Source organism: Accipiter gentilis, chromosome 10 (assembly GCF_929443795.1).
Source record: "Accipiter gentilis chromosome 10, bAccGen1.1, whole genome shotgun sequence".
Classification (NCBI taxonomy): domain Eukaryota; kingdom Metazoa; phylum Chordata; class Aves; order Accipitriformes; family Accipitridae; genus Astur; species Astur gentilis.
The window spans coordinates 21,558,858-21,578,319 of record NC_064889.1 but is presented as its reverse complement, the minus strand read 5'-3'; the positions used below and the strand labels follow the sequence as shown (position 1 = coordinate 21,578,319).

The following is a 19,462-nucleotide window of genomic DNA, read 5'->3' as shown; positions in this document are numbered from 1 at the left end:
TTAAATAAGGCAGAATCTGCCACTGACATCAGTGAATTACATCTAAATTTCTACAGTCTTTCATTCTCTTATGTCAATTAAGATTTTTATCAATTGATTTTTCTGTGTGACCAGTTAGTAAAACTTTTCCTATTATACTGAACAGGACAATGACATACCAGTCTTCTCATAGTTACTTCCAATTTGTGCTTTTTTTAAAAAAAAATAATAAAAAATTAAAAAAAAAATCTAAGTACAGGGTGGTCTAATGAACAAAGCATATGCAAGGAATAAAGCAAGATTTAAGGTCTATAGTTGCTTAATTAAATTCCTGCATGAGAAATTATGTGTTTTGTTTGGGACATTATAGCTGCTTTATAGATATATATGAACAGTATGGCTTGAATGCTCTGAAATAGTAGGTGTTTTATTAGATATGCTTGCATAGTGTAGATGTAAGTCTATTAGATCCATGCACTCTGAAACAACTGATATTACCTGTCTGGACTGCAGTAATAGTTTTCAAATTTTTCACAACTGGAAAAAGAGAGTAGAAAAAAATAGAGAGCAAGGAAGATTATTTCACTAATCTTTTATGAAGAAATCTGGGGGACAGCCCCCCCCCCCCCCCCCCCCGACACTTTTTAATGACTCATCAGTTAAGTATCATCTTCAACAGTTAAGTTAGTCCCTTTCCATAAGTAGAGGTTTGCTGATTTGGTAGTAAAGATTCCAAGACCTTTCTAGTGCTGTTATATGCTTGTGCAAATGTGGGAGGAATGCTAGTGATTTGAATAAACCAGAAATTTTACAGAGTGCACTGAAATTAATTTTTGCACTGATTTAATTGATTGCTTCTGTTCCCAAACTTTACATGGATGGTAGTATACTTGGAGGAATAATGTATGTATTGCAGCTGTGTTACATTTCTGTAACAAGCAAAAAAGAAAGGATATGGTAGATCAAAAATGAATAAAAAAATCTTTTGGTTAGGCCTAAGTTCTACTGAGAATTTTATTCAGAAATGAAACCTTTTCTTTCCTCTAACATTTCTTCAGCTGAAATCAAAGCTACTCCTGAAATTTTTGCGAAAGTGTAATTGTAGCTTTAATATTAGCACTCACGTATGTATACGTGCCCATAACAATAGGTACCCAAGTCACTGGATATTTGAGGTCTGTGCACATTAATCTCCCCATCCATAATTAAGAAACCAAGCCCTGGATATTTGAAGGCAAGTCACAGACACAGCTGACTCAGCTTAACACTGGTTGTTTTTCTTCTTGCTATACACAAATGTGATTGGCATGGCACTCATCTTGAGGTAAAGAAGAAATGGAAGCAACTCAACTATGAAAGCCCTGGTTATCACCATGAATATTTTTCTGTGCAGTTGTCTGATACAGTTAAAAATTATTTGAACTGCTGAGTAAGAGAAAAATATATTTTCTGCAAATGCATTCTGACCACAGTGCAGAACTGCCAGAACACTGCTCAAATAGCTTTTTAGTACTGACAGTAACAAGAACTGAATATGGCCCTTCATTTAGAAAGAGCTCTTTAATTTTTATCTCTTTTATTATCACTTACATATAGATTTTTTTTATTTCTTGTTATTGGCAGGCACTGACCAATGTTTTAAACTCTTAAGTGGAAGTATTTAATATATTCCAATTTTTATCTCAGCTGTTCAACATTTAATGAGAGGAGGGAGAAATCAAGCTGTTATGCTATTTAAAATTAAACTATAATGGGACTTTAAATAGGTATTTCAGGATCTAACACTCTATATTTCTTTTCCATTCTAATAAAAATAAATGATCCTCAGGAAAGACTGTAGCTGGTCTTTAGGTAGATGGAATGCAATGTCACAAAAAGAGAGGAGACAAACATTTCAGTGTAAAGCTCACTGTTCCCTGTGGACCAGTGCCTCTTCTATAAAAACTCCATAGAAATGGTAAATGGAAAAATGTAACAGCACTTTCACTTACCTTTTTTGGATAGAAAGTGTTATGTATTTTATGTTGTTGCCTTACTTATCTTAGTTCTTCTGCAGTTGATACCATTGGTGTATACCCAGTGCTTAGCAATAATGGAAAAAAATGAAATTTATATAATTTAAATGTAGACAAGCTGTTGGGTGGCTGTTATAATTTCAGTTCTGGTCTTGCAGTATTAGCAAAAACTAATTGCTGTGTATGGACAGATTTTTTAATTCTATTTTTGTTTATAATAATTTAATGCAGGGAGAAAATACTTTAGCAGGAGAACTTGCAATTCATAATCAATGGGTTGCTTTTGTTCAGGTGTCATTTACCATGCACAAAGAGACTGTGTAAGCAGGATATGCACAATTTAAGTAATAATTTATCAGCTAATATGCAAAGTAGATAGCTAGGACTAACAGATTACTAGACTAAACAGTAATATGCTTACCACTCCTGATAAGAAAACTTATGAGTCTTAGCTGGCCAGGAAGTTTCCAATACGCTGGGGAAAGCTGGTCTCTGCCATTTTTTGGTATGGGATGATCCTCAGCATTACTAAGTTATCTTTGCATTTTCTGCTTTTCTTTCCCTCTGTATCTTTTCTCCTGAATCTCTCACCAGCTAACTACTGTCATCCCAACAACGGTGCTTCTGTGACTTTAGAGTCTTGTCTTTCACAGCTTTAGCTCATGTAGTTTCTCACAGCTTAACAATTTTCTCAGTACAACTGGGGCAAGGTCACACGGCAACGCTGCATCAAACTAGGCCTTGGACCATGCCACAGCTTGACATGAGGAGTGGTGGAAGGTACAAAGCTTCAAGTGATCATGAGAAAGTGCTGAAATCTACTGACGTACTGTAAAGTCTGGTTGTGTGACATCTGCTTTCTGGGAGTTTTAGATTGTGGGCTGAGATTGCTTTGTCCTGTTGAGGAAAGAAAATACAAATGTACTTTAGTATGTGTCTTAAACTATTTGAAAGGAGGAGCATCCTTATGGAGTTTCTGGTCACTGTGCTGACAGGCAATGGAGTACCTAACAATAACGTGAAGCAATGAAGATGCCATCTTGAAACCTTGTCTCCAGGTCACAGCTGTGCTCTGAGATGGCACAAGTGCAAAGGTACGTTTGTTCCTCTGCAAATTTACTGTTATTTCCATGTACTTTTCTCTTCACCTCTTTGACTTTGATACTTGTATCTGCTACTTAAAAAATAATTGCACCATCCCACACTTGGCTCCCAGGAGTCAACACCTGGATTCTACTTCCTAATTTTGACAGCTGTCTGTTCGTTTTAATCCTGTACCTCATTTTTATGGTTCGCAATAATGAACAGCAGGCTGCTCACCTAGGTTTTCCAAAAGCCTCTTTCATATTGAAAATCATCACTGCAGTACATGGCTGACGAATGCTATAGCAATGTCATTTCTGTACTTAACTCTCCCTCGTAAACCTTCTGCCTCTGCTACCCCAGCGTAAAGAAACTGGCGTTAGCTCTACGGTTTGTCACTTAGTGCGTTTTAAATGAAGAATTTGGAGCTTGCGTTCGGAGCTTTGCAAGTTAAGACGCAGCCCTGGGCTGGTACTTGACGAAGGCCGGGCCCCGATGGCGGAGGACGAGGGCTGCCCTCTCAGCCTGCGGCCACCTTTGCGGGAGCCTGCAGCCAGCTTCCCCTCGCCTCTCCAGCCTTCGCTCCCACAGCAACTTCGCCAGACTGTTTACAGTCACCTCCCCCGTCCTCTTGTTTCCCCAGCCGCCCCGCGGCCGCCTTCTCCGCCTTCCGACGGCCGCCTTTCCTGTCAGCCAAGCCCCGGCCCGCCCGGCAGCTAACCCCCTGCGTCCCGCCCCTCCGGGCCCGCCCTCCGCGGCTGCGGCCCGCGCGGGCCCAGGCCGCACCGCCACCCCGTCCGGGGCGGGAGCCCGCCTCGGAGGAAGTGATGGAGGCCGAGGGAGGAGGAAGAGCCGCTGCTGGTAAGAGGGGAGGGAGAGCGCTCGGGAGCTCCCCCGCGGCCCGGCCTCCTCCCCGCCGCCGGCCCCTGCCCCGTGTCTCCTCTCACGCCGCCTCCTCACGGCGGCCGCCACGCTCGCCTCGCCTCCCTCCGGCTCTTTGCCCTCATGCCGGGCCGGCTGCCCACCCGCACAGGCTGGACGGCGGTGCCTGGCTGACGCACCGCCCGCCCGGGCTGTCCGGGGGCGCCGCCGGCGCCGGCCAGCGCCTCCTGTGAGGAGCCCCGAAATGGCGGGCTCCCCGCGGCACCGCGGCCAGGCTTTCCAGGAGCGGCCAAAACGCCGCAAAACGCTTGGGCCTTGCCAGCAAAACTTGGCTCGGTCGCCTGCGGTCATGCCCGGGCGAGCCCCGGCTCTTTGTGGCCGTGCTCCCAGCGCCCTGCTTTCGCAGGACGGCTTGAGGGAGATGGTCCGGTCCGACCCCCCGTGCACAAAGCGGGGTCAACCAGAGCGGGCTGCTACGGGGTTGGTTTGGGGTTTTTTTGCCCTTTTCCTAAGCTACAGGTAACTTTTACAGATTTTAGGCTAGTCCAAACCCATCCTGAAGCAGAGAGGAGCTGGCCTGATGATTGCTGTCAGCTGTGGTTCGGCAGGTGATGCTGGTGAAAGGCTCATCTCCAAACGCCTGTTTCCAATGTGTGTTCAGAGGTCTCGCAGCACAGGTGCATGAGTTTGGGAATTTAATGGTTAGGGAGTTCGGAACTATTAAAGAGCAGGGGGGATGTTGTGTAAAAAAGTGTCTACGTTTTTAAGGCCAAATCTCAGGCAGCATCAGCAAGCGTTTACCCTAACTGAGCAAAAACATGGTTTAACAGGGACAAAAGGAGCAGTAAACATGTTGCTTCTTGACCACAGAAGAATAATTAGTTGGATTGTTTTGGCGTAGAGGTGAGATATAAAAGGCTTTCTATGCTGCAGTGTGTTTACCCTTTCTTTAAAAAGCATTCAGTAAAAACTTCCTTTGCTGATCATGAGTTGACTGTAGAACAAGAAATACACGGTTTCTAATGATGAATTTTTGGGGGAGAAAACCACTCACCCTTCATCTCCTTTCAGCAGAAGTTAAATTTACTAATGTTTCTGACAGTAGGCAGAGCTGCTCTGCCCAGCAGAGGCCAATAGAGAGAACTCAGCCACTCAGTACATGGTGGACTTACACTGCTTTGAAATGAACAGACGTTATGCTAGTTCCCAAATGGCAGTGCTCCTAGTGATTGGTAAGGGAGCTGATTTTAGGACAGGTGGATCTTCTGCACATGCTCCACTGTGAATTTCCAAGGGAGTCTGGCATGTGTAGTGTTCCTAGTTTATATTTGACCAGGAGCACTTCCAAGAATCTCTGTTCACGCACTTGTTTGGATAAGGGCCCATTGCATCACCTCAGTTAGCTTTCGCACTGCTTTCCCTCCTGCCCTCTTTTTATACTCTTCTTTCTTAATTTGTCACGCTAGCAGGTAAATGGAGAGAAAGTGAATTTATCTTCTGAAACACATTTTAAGTTGCTGCCATTTATCTAAAGCACCTACTTCATCCCCTTCAGTAAAATAATGATGTTGTTCATTAGTTCCTCTAGCTGCTCATGGCTAAATGTGCCGTAGTCAGATCGCTCTATTTAATCCTTCCTATCAGCCACTTATGAAAGTCAAACATTTGTAATAATGCTATTGGGTTTTTTTTGGAAGACTCTCAATTCTGCTGATGTTTTTAAATAAAATATCTCTACATGATGGGACGTGGTTTTTCATGTCCAGGCAAACATTGTACTGTTGGGCACTTCAGTTAATGTCTACATTCAAATTAAATGTTTAGAATAGTTCTTCCATCCCCTTCGTCTTTTGGGACACCTGGTGTTGTTTTTAGGCATTGTCCGAGTTCTGGCTTAGTTATTTAATTGGATATATCTATGTTTAAAATAAATATGAGCGTACAGCACACTATAAGAGCATATTGGAATCAGCCATTAGCTCTTCTTGTGCAAATGGTGCTTTTCAGTCTTAACGTTGTGCTGTGATTGAGATGCTACAACTAGGTCTTGTGGTCTGTTCCTGTAATTGTTGTTCACAGGGCAAGATTGCTTATGCTTCCAGGTTTCTGAGCCCCTTTATAGGTCCTAGGTAAACCTTACTGTTGCAAAGTAGGCCAGCTGTTGACCTAGAACTTGAGGTTCTTGTTTTAAATTCAGCCTTGTCACAAGTTCTTTTTTATTTTACACACTTTGAAAGTCAGATTTGCATGTGTTAACCATGTAACAGCAAGGCTAGGAAGGACATTCAGTGAATAACAATGTGTATACGACTCTAGAGCCTGAGAAATAGTTACCAGATGAGAAACCTGTGTGTCTAGTTTAACAATTGCATCAATGAAGCCTTACATTTCCGTCTGTCTCTCTAGCAAGATGGAAATCTCGCTGCCCTCCATGAAATCCATGGTAATCAGTTTACAGGCAGGAGGCCAGCAGCCTGGAAGGTGGAACCACAAAATTCAGGTAGTGTATAGGTGCTATATATCATGAATGTGGTCCCCACACATAGAAAAGCTACTCAAAGCTCTAAGATGCGACTCATTAACAACCATACTCCTTCAGTATAACTAAAATCTCATGTGTGGAATAGGTAGAATTTTACTCGGACTGAGGAGTGTGTGTATCTAAGAGGTAAGGGCTGTCATAATCTCCTTGCTTTCCATGCTGCAGGTAAGGCAAGTTACTGAAACCTTGCTTTCTTTAACGTAAGTACGTTAAAGTCTAGTTATGGTCTAGAAGGAAAGAACACAGGAAACAAAACCCTAACTACTTCCCTCAAAGAAAAAATACAGTCCAAAACCCAGCTAACAAACCTGAGTCCCTTTCCATAATAGCACTGCAGTGAATATACTCCTTCCCTTGGGGGAAGAAGTATGAGAAAACAAACAACACAAGAGAAAGTCTAGCCAGTTTAAATTTGCAGGTGGGAGGTATGCAGACATGGTTGTATGTTCAAAGAACCTACATAGAACAGGCTGGTATGTATTTTCCATATTGTATAATGGTTGCATACTGAGAACCTCCCTAACACTTGGCGTGGCAATTCACAATTCTGGTGTTGTCTTTGCAAAATGATTGGCAGACCCTCAGGTCGCACATATCCGAAGTAAACTGTGTCCTGCTCAGTTACTGAGAGGTCTGTGGATGCTTAAAAATGTTGTGCTTGTAACCTTTGAAACTGCTGTCTGGTGGCTGGTCTTTATAATATTACTGACAACAGATGGCAAATGGCTCCGCTGATGTAATTCTTGCTAGTGTTTCATTCCTGTGAAGTTGCACAGTTTCAAAATCTCAGAAAGTGCCTCCATATTTTTTCTGTGTAATGATTTCAAGCCAAACTAAATAAAAACATTTTATATTATTCAAATTCCCATGGTGTCATGTGACATTTTTGTAATGATTGCCTTGCAGCAGTTTCAGATAAGTGCATGTTTGGTAGCAATTTAAGGCCTGTGTCCTTTAAGTAATGCTTATTAGTACGTAACAGATGCCATTTAGAAACATTATGCCTTTTAATAGGCTCTGCTTTTAGACTTCGTGTTCTCATTCTAGGCAGACTGTGGATCAGGCAAGCTTGGAGGTATGCTGTCGTTTATGCAAAGCCTAAGTCAATTTTCTGCTCTGAAGTCAAGCCATGTGTTTTTCCTTGTTTCTCCCGTTCTGGTCATAGCTGCCTTGCTGTGTTTCCCCCCCCTAGTAATATCTTTGGCTGATTGTCAAACCATTACAATCAAAACCTTTTGCATTTTTAACCACCAGCAGTGGTTCCTTTTGTCCTTACAGAAGAGCCTGTGTAAACTGAATTTGAACACTCTCAGCCTTACTGTCAAGAGCACAGCAAGCACAGTTAGCCCTCTGTTGCCAGCCTATCCCTTCCTTCTCTGCTTCTTCCTCCTCCCAAAAGGAGAAAAAAGGGAAAAGTAGAGCCATGCTGATTTTGGAGCACCTTCAAAGACATGTAGAACAGCTGACACAATGACACAGAGAAACAAGAGAGATGTTTACATATTTCCTCCACTACTTGCAGCTGTTTATTAAAGCAAGTTCTGAGACAGGCTAAGAGGCTTGTGATAGCTAGTGCAGGTGACGTATTAATTTGCAGCTGCATAATAAATTTAGCAAAGTGGAGATTACTGGGGGAAGGGACTTTTTTGTTTCTTTCCTTTTTTTTTCTTCTCAAATTAATTGCTTTATTTTGAGATTGTTCTGGCTGTACAAATTGCTCCTTGCAAGTAATTCGGAGAAAGGCTGCTGGGCTTTCTTAGGCAGACTTACGCACTCTACTGGTGGGAGCAGTAGTTTTGTCAGATGTAAAGCATTTGCAACTCAAAAGTATGTGATGTGATATCTGAAACTGGTATCCCTGAAAACCTAGACAGTTGTCTCTTATTTTCATCACTACTTCATTTGTTTGGGGAACGTTGTCCTTTCTGATAGCAAACCAGGGCTTTCAGGTACTCTTGGCATGCCACACACACTGCCATAGTTTGTGTGACATGAAGATAAGGGTCATGCATAGTGCAGCGTTAGGTTTCCCATACCTGCTTTGAATGATGGTAGTAATAGGGAAATGTATTTAATGTGGTACTTAAATGCTAGCCCTGGTGCCAGGTTGTGATAGTGAGTGTTTCAGTAATAATTTTAAATGCTCCTTGGTCTTAACATATGGCTGCTTTCTGAAACTGTCCTAACTGTCAGTCTGTCAGGCTTCTCCCCATGGGATGAAGTCGTCTTCATGCTAGATCATTTGCCAAACTCAGTTGTCATTCCCTGCCATTTCACTATTCCTTGTTTATCACTATGGGAGACATTGTCTTTCTCTTTTTCCTTAAGTTGTAGGATGACATTTGACCAATGCATCTTCCTTTCGTTCTTCTATTTTTGTAAAATTGGTTTGAATTACCACTATCTACATTTGAACTTGTGATTCATAAAGGCTCTACTGCTGTTCATGGAATCTTCTCTGTCATTTTCCTTTCATATTAGCTTCTTTGAATAATGAAGATACTTCAGTGATATACTTCAGTGTCATTCAGGGCCTCCTACTTCTTCTTTGCTTAGATTTTAAGAGTCAGACTCTAATTTGAGGACAGGCCCGGACTATGAACTTCTGCTGGCATAGCTATTTTGGCCATGGGTATGATGAAATGAGATGTAGCACTGACATAATTGCTCGAAAAAGCCCCTGACAGGGACACAGTCATTCTGGAAAACTTGTATATTTTTCTTGTATATTTTATTTGATTTAGGGGGTAGACAAATAATTAAGTTGACAAATTTAGATTTTTTTTCTTACATATGCAAGAAAATTCATACCACTGCCTTCAGTAGTTGAAGTTAGACTTTTCCAGGAACTTTTCTGCCCATTTCTTGGTTGTATGAATTACAGTACATATTAAGAACTCAATTCTGATGTTCATAGGTTCAGAGGTATTAGCAGCAATTCCACTGAATCAGTGGAATTTCCTTGAGGAAAACCTGATGTGAACATGAACCTTAAAGCCTTAATTAATTACAATCCTGAATGCCCCTTTTCTTCAGGACTACATCTTCTCTGAGTTATTCTGTAAATTCCCTCCTTCTTTTTTACATCTAAGCTCTGTGAAAAAGAGAGTTAAATGTGCAGATGTATGAATTCCTGACATGTCATAGTTACAGCTGGTAGCACTTCCATGGTTTAACAGTATGCTACAGTTTTTATTTATAAATTCTGTTTCTGGGCCATAATACCTCATCTTTTTTCAATTACATTAGGTTAGAACTTTGTACAAAATGTGCCAGTCCAGATGTGCATTCTGTGTATAATAGGACGGGGTAGCCTGTTTACACAGATGTATTTTGATTATCTGTATTATGAGTTGGGTGTGGCTTTATTTTTGTAAGTGTAACACTGCTCAAGATTTATCTGGGGAAAACCAGATATAGTTGGAACCTGTTTGCTGGAACTTTTGGTAGGGCAGTACTGCAGGTTAGAGTGGAGGAAATATCCCTTCAGTATGCACTTGTCGTTATGTGATCCCTTCAATGTGCCCTTGCTTTTCTAGCTTTGAAAACATTTTAAATAATGTGGTTTCATCTAGGTATTTTTCAAAAAAAAAGCTAAATAATTAAATCAATTATTTAATTCCCTTGTCTAATTTTTTTCTATTTCATAAGTTACTTTAAGTTTTGGAAAATAAATAATGTGTTTTAGAGACCCCAGTCATATGAGGTTCTGAGAGCTGTCAGAGCTCATTGAAGTGAGTGGAAATTGAAGGTGTTTGACCTTTTTCAGTTAGGTTTGTCTAGTCTCTGCCTTTGCTCATCTACATTCTGCTAAATATATGTGTATACTTAAAGCTTTTTTCTTCCCTTTTCTGAAATCAGTAGTAAAAATGTGTTAGCTGGAATGGGATGGCTAATATGAAAGCATCCTGCATTTGAGATGCCTAACATTTGGTCTGCCTTCCAGTTGAGTGACAGAACTTGCAGTAATGACATGTATAGCTACAGTTGAATTAATCTATTTAATCTGTCTGGTTTCTTAATAGGGAATGGGATTAGGATTATTTATTTCCTTTCTGCTTTCACGTATTGATTCCACAGCAGAAAATTATTTACAGACAGAAACTTGTATTTAGTTTGTCTTCAGAAGCCCTTCTTGCCATTTGAACTGTGATAGAATAGTAAGTAATATATAAATGGCATTTTTGGATCAAAACATAGAAAACTGTTAACACCAATGCATTTTTTTCATCCTTTATGTTCCAAGAGTGATTGCTCTATTAGTAAGGTTGAAAAGCAATGCAGTGGGAAAGAAAGTTGTTTTCATTAATGATGCACAGCATGTGGTTAAGAGCTGCCTTACCATGGTGTTTGCTCACTAGCTCCGTTGCCACCACACATTGTTATGATACTGAAGTTTCACTTACACTAGAACTTGGGTTTTTGACATGTACTTGCTCAATTAAATTCAGGATATGAGAGTCAGGTTCTGCATGTACTCCCAGGAACGTGCCAAAGACCTCTTCCTTCCTTTGAAAGGTTAAAGAAATATGGTTGTCTAATGATAACCACATGCATAGAGTTGTTCAAGCTCATTGGAAGGAAAGGAGAAGAGTTGATGTTAGGCACTGCTGTTTAACACAGGGCTTGCACTCCTGTGGGAGTGATGAAAAGCACTTTTGTTATATGTGCACTATTTAGAAGGGCAAAAAAAGTTATTTTTAGATCCTAGACGCTGTCATGGTTGTACTGCCATAGTGTGGCAGTGACAGTCTACAGGAGAACAGAGAACGTTTTATGTTATATGACTTCTTTGTCTTCTTATGTTGTGACTTCAGAGGCACTGATAAGGAAAACGTCACACCCTTTTGAAGTGGTAGATAAGACATACACTTAACTGATAAGAAACCAGACTGAAGATGAAGTGATTTGTTGGGGGCCACAAAAACACACCTGCATTAAAAAGAAATCTTAGGAGTTCTGGTCTCAGTTGCCTGGTTTAATTACAAGAACTCTCCCTCCTAAATATTGACATCATATACTGTCATTTTGTGTTGGTGCACATGTTTGTCTCATATTGCAGAGTGTTTTTTGATTTTAAAAAAAAAGGGAGGGGGGGAATACTTCTTGGACAAAAAATCCTCACAATACTGTCAGAAACAGTTAAAACCTGCTGAAGTGTTGGGTTTTTTTTTGTTTTTTTTTTTTTTTTATTGTGAAATATATTGGCATGAAAATAAAGCCAATAAATAAAACCAGTACTACTATTGCAAGCATTAGAAATGGCAAAACTGAATAAAAAAAATGAAACTTGAAATTTAGAAATGTTGAATTCTTTTTATCTGTCCTGTTTCTGCACCACTAGAAATCAGAGTTAAGTGGTTTTCATATTTTTACATGTAAAATTATGCACAAATTTGCACAAATGTACAAAGAAGCACAGTTCAGATACAAATCCTGTGGTGACTGATGGCTCTTCTGTAAATATACAATCTTAATGGATGCATGTAGTATCATTCTCTGTGTTTGTAGAACATGAAAAAGTAGTTGTAGGATAAATGATTAATTTACTTCAGACATAACACTTTTCATGCTTCATCTACGGTGAGGTTGATGTATTTTGCTTTACAATCTGGTTGCATCCTAAATGCCCTTACAAATCTCTGAAATGGGCTTTTCAACAAGTAGGTCTTCCCTGGGAGTACCAGCAATACCTCAATGCATCTTAATCAACCCAGTGGTGTGTCTAGTCTGAAAAAACTGCATCACCAACTTTGTTGGCTTAAGGAAACAGTATTAATAAGCTACACATGAATGCAGGAATAGAAAATTCTTAACAATGAAAGCAAATATCTCTTGTTTAATAAATTGCGTATTGGGTTCATGGTCAAAAAGGACTTAAGTATATTGGCAGTACATGTTAATTTGAAACTTAAATGAGTATTTAAAACATCTTTACAAAGAGACAGAGTTGATTGTCCCAAGTTGTAACTGAGTTTTTAGATAATGGCAAAATAGTAAAACTAATATATAGCTACTAAAATGACTAGTCTTGTGAAAGAGGGCTTGAGGGATATAATGGTGATTTGAATTGCCATCTCATTATATTAATGAGATAAGTTTGTGGTTATCTATGTTCGAGTTAAATTATTTCTATTATGGCACAGGGTTTAGTGGCAGAGGATATAGAAGGTTCATCAAAAAGAATCTTCAGAATATCTGATTAGATTGAAGCATGTCATTTACCTTCGGGCGTTACAGCAGTCTGTAGTTTCACTTCTGGAATTTCACATACAAGTGTGTGCACCATGTGTTTTCTCTTGTATTGAGAATAAATTCTTTTGCCCATGGAAAAATATTTCCTGCTTGCTTCAACTGACAGAATGGAATTCTTGCTGAATCTGTAATGATGGGGGTCTGTCTCTAATCTACAAAAATTAGTTTCTAGTTCAGGGTAGAATATTGTCTTCTATTTTGTGATTGCATTTGTTATTTATCTACCTGATGCAGAACATAAGCATGTTAATCAGATCTATCTGGATTCCCACATATTGATCTTTTTGGATCATAAGTGGAGTGAACTTTGTCTGACTTTTATCTCTCAAGAAGGATACTTGTCCACTTCATGAAACCACCATAAAGTTCAGCTCTGTATTCTGGAGAAAATCAGAGGTGGAACAGCAGTGGGTTTAGAAAAAGCTGAGTTCAGGGATCAGGACTGAAACAGGGGCCTTGGTTTATGCCTTATTGGCCGAGCTGTGTCATGTTTTAGGCTGAGGTACCTTATAGGTGCCAGAGGGTAGTATCTCATAAAGATGACTGAGTTGTATGGGCAGTGCCTGCTTGTTTGTATAGCTGGTTTTAGCTGTAGATTTTCACTTTAAAGATCAGATTCTTAGTGCAAATTGATGACGGATCACTAGAGTGAGATGAGATGCACTTAACACATCCTTGCTTGAGAATGTGGCCTGGACCGCTCCATGGAAACAAAAGAGAAGAGAAGCAGAATCAGTGTTAGTTTTTACTTTAAAATCTATTATGTATGCTTGAAATGGAAATACGCCCATTCAGATTTCTCATTTTTTTTATCTCTAGGTAAGTTTTTTTTCAGCGGAATTGCATACACTTCCTCCTCCTTTGCCCTGAATGCCGGTGCCCTGTAAAAGACAACGTCTGGTACCTGTCTGCAAACCCTTCGTTGTAACTGCTGCTGTAGAATCTGCCTAGATGATGTCTTCACCTTGTTTACCAGCTTTGGCTATTGAAGATGTCAGCCACTTTAGCATGAATGTCAGGAATCCCTCTAATGCAGTAGGCCTCCCATTCTAAATTTATTCTCCTTATGGTTTATGGTCCCTCCTCTGTGGCTGCAGCAAGAGGCCCCCTTTTTATGACTCCCCCCTTCGCTCCCCCCTCCCTCCCTCCCCCAGATGGTAACCCTTTGTGCACAGTGCCGGTTTGAAAGAAGTGCTCGCTGGGTGTCTAGCAGATTGGCTGCCACAGTGTGTTCTTTTGTTGCTGCTAGGTAAGATCAAATTTGAATGAAATCCTGTAATTCAAATTAGGTTAAAAGGCTGTCCTTGGAACTCCGCGATTTTGGTATCCCAAGATGCTGATAGGGGCCTCAGACTGAAGCACTCACAGGAGAATAGTGCTGCTTTTCTTTTAAAGCAAAGTTAACAGATTATTTTGTGTTTGATTTTGGAACCTTTATAACATCCTGTTAGCCAGCAATAATTGTTTTTGTAGTCAAATGCCTAATAACAATAGTTACGGTTAGACTTTCTTGAGGTTTTTTTTTTTTGTTTCTGTATACAAAAAATGCATAAAAGGGACATATACAGGAGGGCAAATATAATTCCTTCACTTTGTACTGGGGAAAACTGGGAAACACATCAGTTAAAGTAAAAAAAATTTCAAACTAGTGATTTTTCTCCTGCCTATGGTAGCTGAACAGTATTTGTGGTATGTGCATGTGTGTGCAAGTTTTGGAAGCATGTTCGCAAAAGCCAGCCTTAGCACAACTGACTTCTTGAGGACACTCCAGGGTACCTAAAGTTAGGCTTCTGCTCCGTATTGTCCCTACAGGAACCTCACTCTCTCTCTCCCTGTCTCCCTTATATACAGAAGCTGAGACAGATTTGTTTTCTTTATGAAAAATTTTTGAATTTCCCCTTTATTGGAATATGTGCTCCTAACTCACTTGGACATTTTCAGAGTATTACACAGGAAAGACAAGTTAACTGAAAATCTAAAAGGATTTTTTAGAGAAAAAAATTACTTCCATGACAGTTGTTCAGAAGTTTTCTCTAATGCCTCATTATTTAATCTGTGGCATTATTTCATCCTTCAAATGATCACTATTACTTTAGAATACAAGCGTATTACGTACCAGAAAGCTAATGTAACTTTGAAGGTACTAGTTGTTTCATTCAGTGAGTAGAAAACATGATTGTGCTTATTAAATTGCTTTGGTTTAACAATGGCAGGATGTAGCCTTGTAAGCAGCATCTCATGAATACAATTTATTAGCATGGCCAATATATTTATTTGTGCTAAACTTAAGTCTTACATGCTGCTCTTTTGCAAAGAATTAATTTACTAGTAAATTTACTTCAGTAAATTACTAAAGTTTTTAATAATCTTTAATTTCTTTCCCTTATATGGCTTCTTTGCTTGATGGGAGGGCCGCTGCAGAAGAAAACTGCCACTGCTAAGTACTGGCTGGGATTTTATAATGTGACTCAACTTGCCAGTGTTGCAATGCTGTTTTCTCTCCCATTTTGCCACATACAAGCACACTATGAAAACCATTTACAGAGTAGCTTCTGTTCAGCATCCTGACTACATAGCTTTGCTGTCAAGCCTCAGGTTGTAAGCTGTTGGCTGCAAGGAGCAGGAAAATAGTGTTTAAAGCATTTTAAGCAGTGCAGGGTGGTGGTGAAATATCAGTTGCAGCTTCTTATCCCTTTGCTGAGGAATCAGATAGTCATCACTGCCAGAGGGAGAATGGTGGGACTATGGGTGAATAGTCTGACCTGGTACTGCAAATCCCATGCTCCTACTTTTATATGGAGAGGTATCATTTTCAATATAGTACTTTTATGATTCATAGTTTCTGAATCTTAATATAGACAGTTCTTGCAATGGCCCTTGTAAGACTGTTCATTGTCTCAGCCGTTTACTTTGCACTTACTATCAGTGCAGTTATTTTCACTTTAAACTTGGGTCACAGGAGCTGCCATGTGAGAGCAAACCATGATTAAAAATGGAGGATTCAGAACTAAGATTCCAACTATAACAGTGTCGTAGAAGATTTTGTCTTCAGTTTGGGGTTTACAAGAGTTGCAAATGTAGCATGTTGACTGAAAGCCCCTTAAATTGAAATTATTTCCTTCCTATGATAGAAGACTGGCAGAATGCTATTTGGACTGCTAACGTGTTTCTATTGATGTTCTTTATTTGAGCTGGTGATGAGCTACCAATCAGTCTGGTTTGTTATGCCAGAAAGAGGTTGCTTGGTTCCTCACGAGCACCGAGTTGGACTTTGCACTTCGGTAACAGGCATCAGATGTATGTAATTTTTGTTTCCATGTGATTAACAAATACCTTGCATGAATACCCTTCAGCACTGAGTCACATGGATTAAAAGTTATGTTGCATAAAAGGTGATGGTTACTATTTTGGGAACTCTTATGTAGGTGAATATTTTAATATTTTTTTACATTATTTCATTGTTGTGCCCAACTGAAGTTACTCAAAAAAGAGAAAGAGAAAACTAATGATATGCAACAGATCATGGACTGACCCATAAAGGGGCAGTCTTCCAAGAAAGAGTGGAAGTTTTGGAATTCTTTTCCTGTTGTATTTTTGGACAGTACTAAAACTCAGGCAGTGTTTTGAAGAAGTTTTTTTTTGCTCTTCCAGCTTTAAAGCAATTTATTACACCTGGAGAAATTTGAGACTGTGCTTGTTGAATTCAAAGGAGACAAATGTGATTTGATGCTGTCATGGTTCTACTTTGTAAAATTGCATGTCAAGAGGTAAATAACATGAAGATAGGTTTTTACCAGCCTTACTATTTTAGACTAGGATTATAGAAAAGACTCTAATGGGAACAGTAAGGGCCCAGCTACAAAAAGCAGTTGCTCAGGAAACTGCAGTTTAAAAATTCTTGTTTCTTAGTTAATTTAAAAAGTAAAAATATCATGTGTTTTATTTTAACTACAGGTTGCCTTTATTTGGTAGACACCTTAGTAGGAGATCCAGAGGTTCTTCAAGTAGATGCTGAAACATACTATGAAAAACTCTTGAAGAAATCGTCATCCACTCCTGATATTTTTTCAGTCCCTGCAGGAGAAGAGGTAATGGGTTGATGTTTTTCATACGGCAAGTTAGATACTTGCAAGCTAGTTTGTTGGTTGTGCTCATAGTCTGCCTGTGAATAGGAGTGAACTGGTGTGGCTGGATTACAAGTCCCTTAAAATCATCAAATTCTCCATTATTTCAAATAGTTTGCATGCTGCAAATGAGAGGTAAGCTTAAACTACAAGTCTAAAACTCTCTGAGTGTGGATGAAGGTTTGAAGTATTTAGCTGAACTTTGCATCTTGACCTGCCTCCTTACAGGGCTGAATCAAAAGTGAGTTTGCTAGCTGTTTATACCATGGCACAGCTCTGTATTCTGCTTCTACTGTGCAGTTTACACAGGTATTGTGTAATAGTCTATCTTTTGTTTCCGTTCTTTCCAATACTTATATTGATAATTTTGAATATGGGTTCTCCCAAAGGAATTCTGATCAGATGTGATTGATAGATGATATAAATACTGTAGATGCCAATGCTTTAGGGTCCATTCCTGAGCCACCTAGGGGGAATGCATTGGAGATGACTGAGCGGGCCTATTAAAAATTCTGACTTCAGTCAACCTATGAAACCTTTCATTCTGGGCATTTTCTAGATCATAAAAGGTGTGCTGGGCTAACTGTTATTGTACTATCAAACCAGTAAGTGGATTAGTTGAAATAAATGTTTGGAATACGGTGGCTTTTCTACAATTTAGGAAAATAATATGCAGTAGTTTCCAGAAAAACTCTGTTTCTGGTGGATAGCTTCATCTTTGAGCCGTGAATATAACCAGCTTTAAATACTCTTTTAATGCCCTCTAGTGGACCATGTAGGGTTAAATACAAACAAACCTGAAAATGCAAAGATCCCCCAGTTTAGGGCTTCTGTGTCCTTACCTCAGCCTTTCATGCCTGTTGTACTTTTAGAGGCTCATTTGCTGTCCCATTAGAAGGGAGGGTAAGTTAAATCCCAAGCAGTGCTGTGTGTATTCCTGCAATAGCTAGACACAGCGAGATCAGTTTAAAGGTGGTCTTCTGGCTTTTGATTCAGAACTGTCTTGATTTTGTGGCTTGTCATCAGACCTTAAATGTATCACATGACTGATTTGAGTCTCATAGCAACACATTTCTCTTTGCATTCATTTAATTCAGCTCTAATCTAATCTGCAGTCAGACAGCTAGTCAAGGCCATAAGTAACAATAATGTTCTTGCTGTATTGTTTTTTTCTTATACTGTATAATAAATAGTTTGACGAATGTTGATATTTTGTAATTAAAAATAAATTAAATGTGATAAGGTGAAGGTCCATCCCCAGTGAACATCTTGGTTAACAATCTCTATTATATACCTACAACCTGAAAGATGAGGATTTTGGTGTTTGAATAATGGCTGCAGTTACCAGTTGTATTTTTTTTTCTTTTTCTCTGCATCTGAATTAAAGCAGGTTTCAAGTGGCAGGATTGGCAACCATGAATAATTATTTAGCAAGCGTTAAGTGGCTGTCAGCCCACTTGCTCGGATCACAGAACTTCTTTTTGCTATGGTATGGTCTTTGGTCAAGCATTTAGTACACAAATAGCAAGGATTATTGCAAGTCAGGATGGAAGCACATTTCAGCTTCCATCAATTGGCAGCATTCATACACAGAAAGCTTTGCTTGGCTCATGTTGATGTTGTTAGCACCTGTGAAAGTGCACATTACCTTATAAAACAAAATAACAATCATAGCAGTATTGGAAATAGTGCTGGCCTTTTCATTACAGTAATGCTCCCAGGTGCCATAATGACATCAATGGTGTTATATTTGAAGTGTGCAAAGAATGACTGAATCCCCAGAACATACTGAGATTTTTGGGAAGCTCATGAATACAGATTTCAGGCAGTTTTCAGTTTTTTTCCTGTAGTCCAGTGTTTGCATAGAGGGTCCCAGATTTCTGGTGCTCATAAACTAGTGAACACTAGTTTCAACTTAAAGTTATCTTGAATAATCCATATTCATACTACTCATTCCATGCACCAAGAAATATTAAATGTATCACATGACTGATTTGAGTTTCATAGCAAACTGACAAATGGGTGCAATTAGAGAGGCACACCCACACATACACAATGGACCAGATTTTTGAAAGTACAGTACATACTGTGCTAAATTATGCACGCTCTTTGCCTGTACCTAAACTTACATGAGAGCATTTGCAATATTCATATGGAAATCGTCATTTCTATGCATATAGAGCTGTTTGAGCACAGTAATTTTGTGTTTATGTGTCACATCATTTAGAAGTTTAGTCTAAGACTGAGAGCTTGAGAGCTGCATTTTCATTTTAGCTTTGCCTTCAACATAACCACCTTGAGCCAATTATCTACCCTCCCTGTGCCTCACAGATAAACTGCCCAGGCACTGCCCTAATGCTTTGATACTCCCTGTACCCTGAGGCTTAATTCATTGTTTGCAAAACACCACAAGTACTCAGCTGGACGATGCTGTAAGAAGTGCAAGTTGTATTTGTTTTTATTTGATGCGTCTTGTCTGTCATAACACCATTTGTCGGCATGTAACAGTGTTCAAAGCCAGGTTATGTACTAATCATAGTAAGTCAGCATTGAGGTCTTCACTAACTTCAGTAGCTTGATTT

The 19,462-nt window shown here is 39.5% G+C and overlaps 1 protein-coding gene across 2 annotated transcripts in view; it reads left to right on the top strand.

The window, feature by feature from the left end:
- The first annotated feature begins 3,844 nt into the window (after positions 1–3,844).
- Positions 3,845–19,462, top strand: part of LOC126043428 (protein FAM169B-like) — a 40,687-nt gene continuing 25,069 nt past the window's right edge. For both annotated transcript variants that reach the window (XM_049811827.1, XM_049811826.1), the window contains exons 1-2: positions 3,845–3,938; positions 16,711–16,844. In XM_049811827.1, the coding sequence (XP_049667784.1) occupies positions 3,905–3,938; positions 16,711–16,844 (168 nt within the window). In that variant the 5' untranslated portion in view covers positions 3,845–3,904. The remainder of the gene's footprint in view (positions 3,939–16,710; positions 16,845–19,462) is intronic.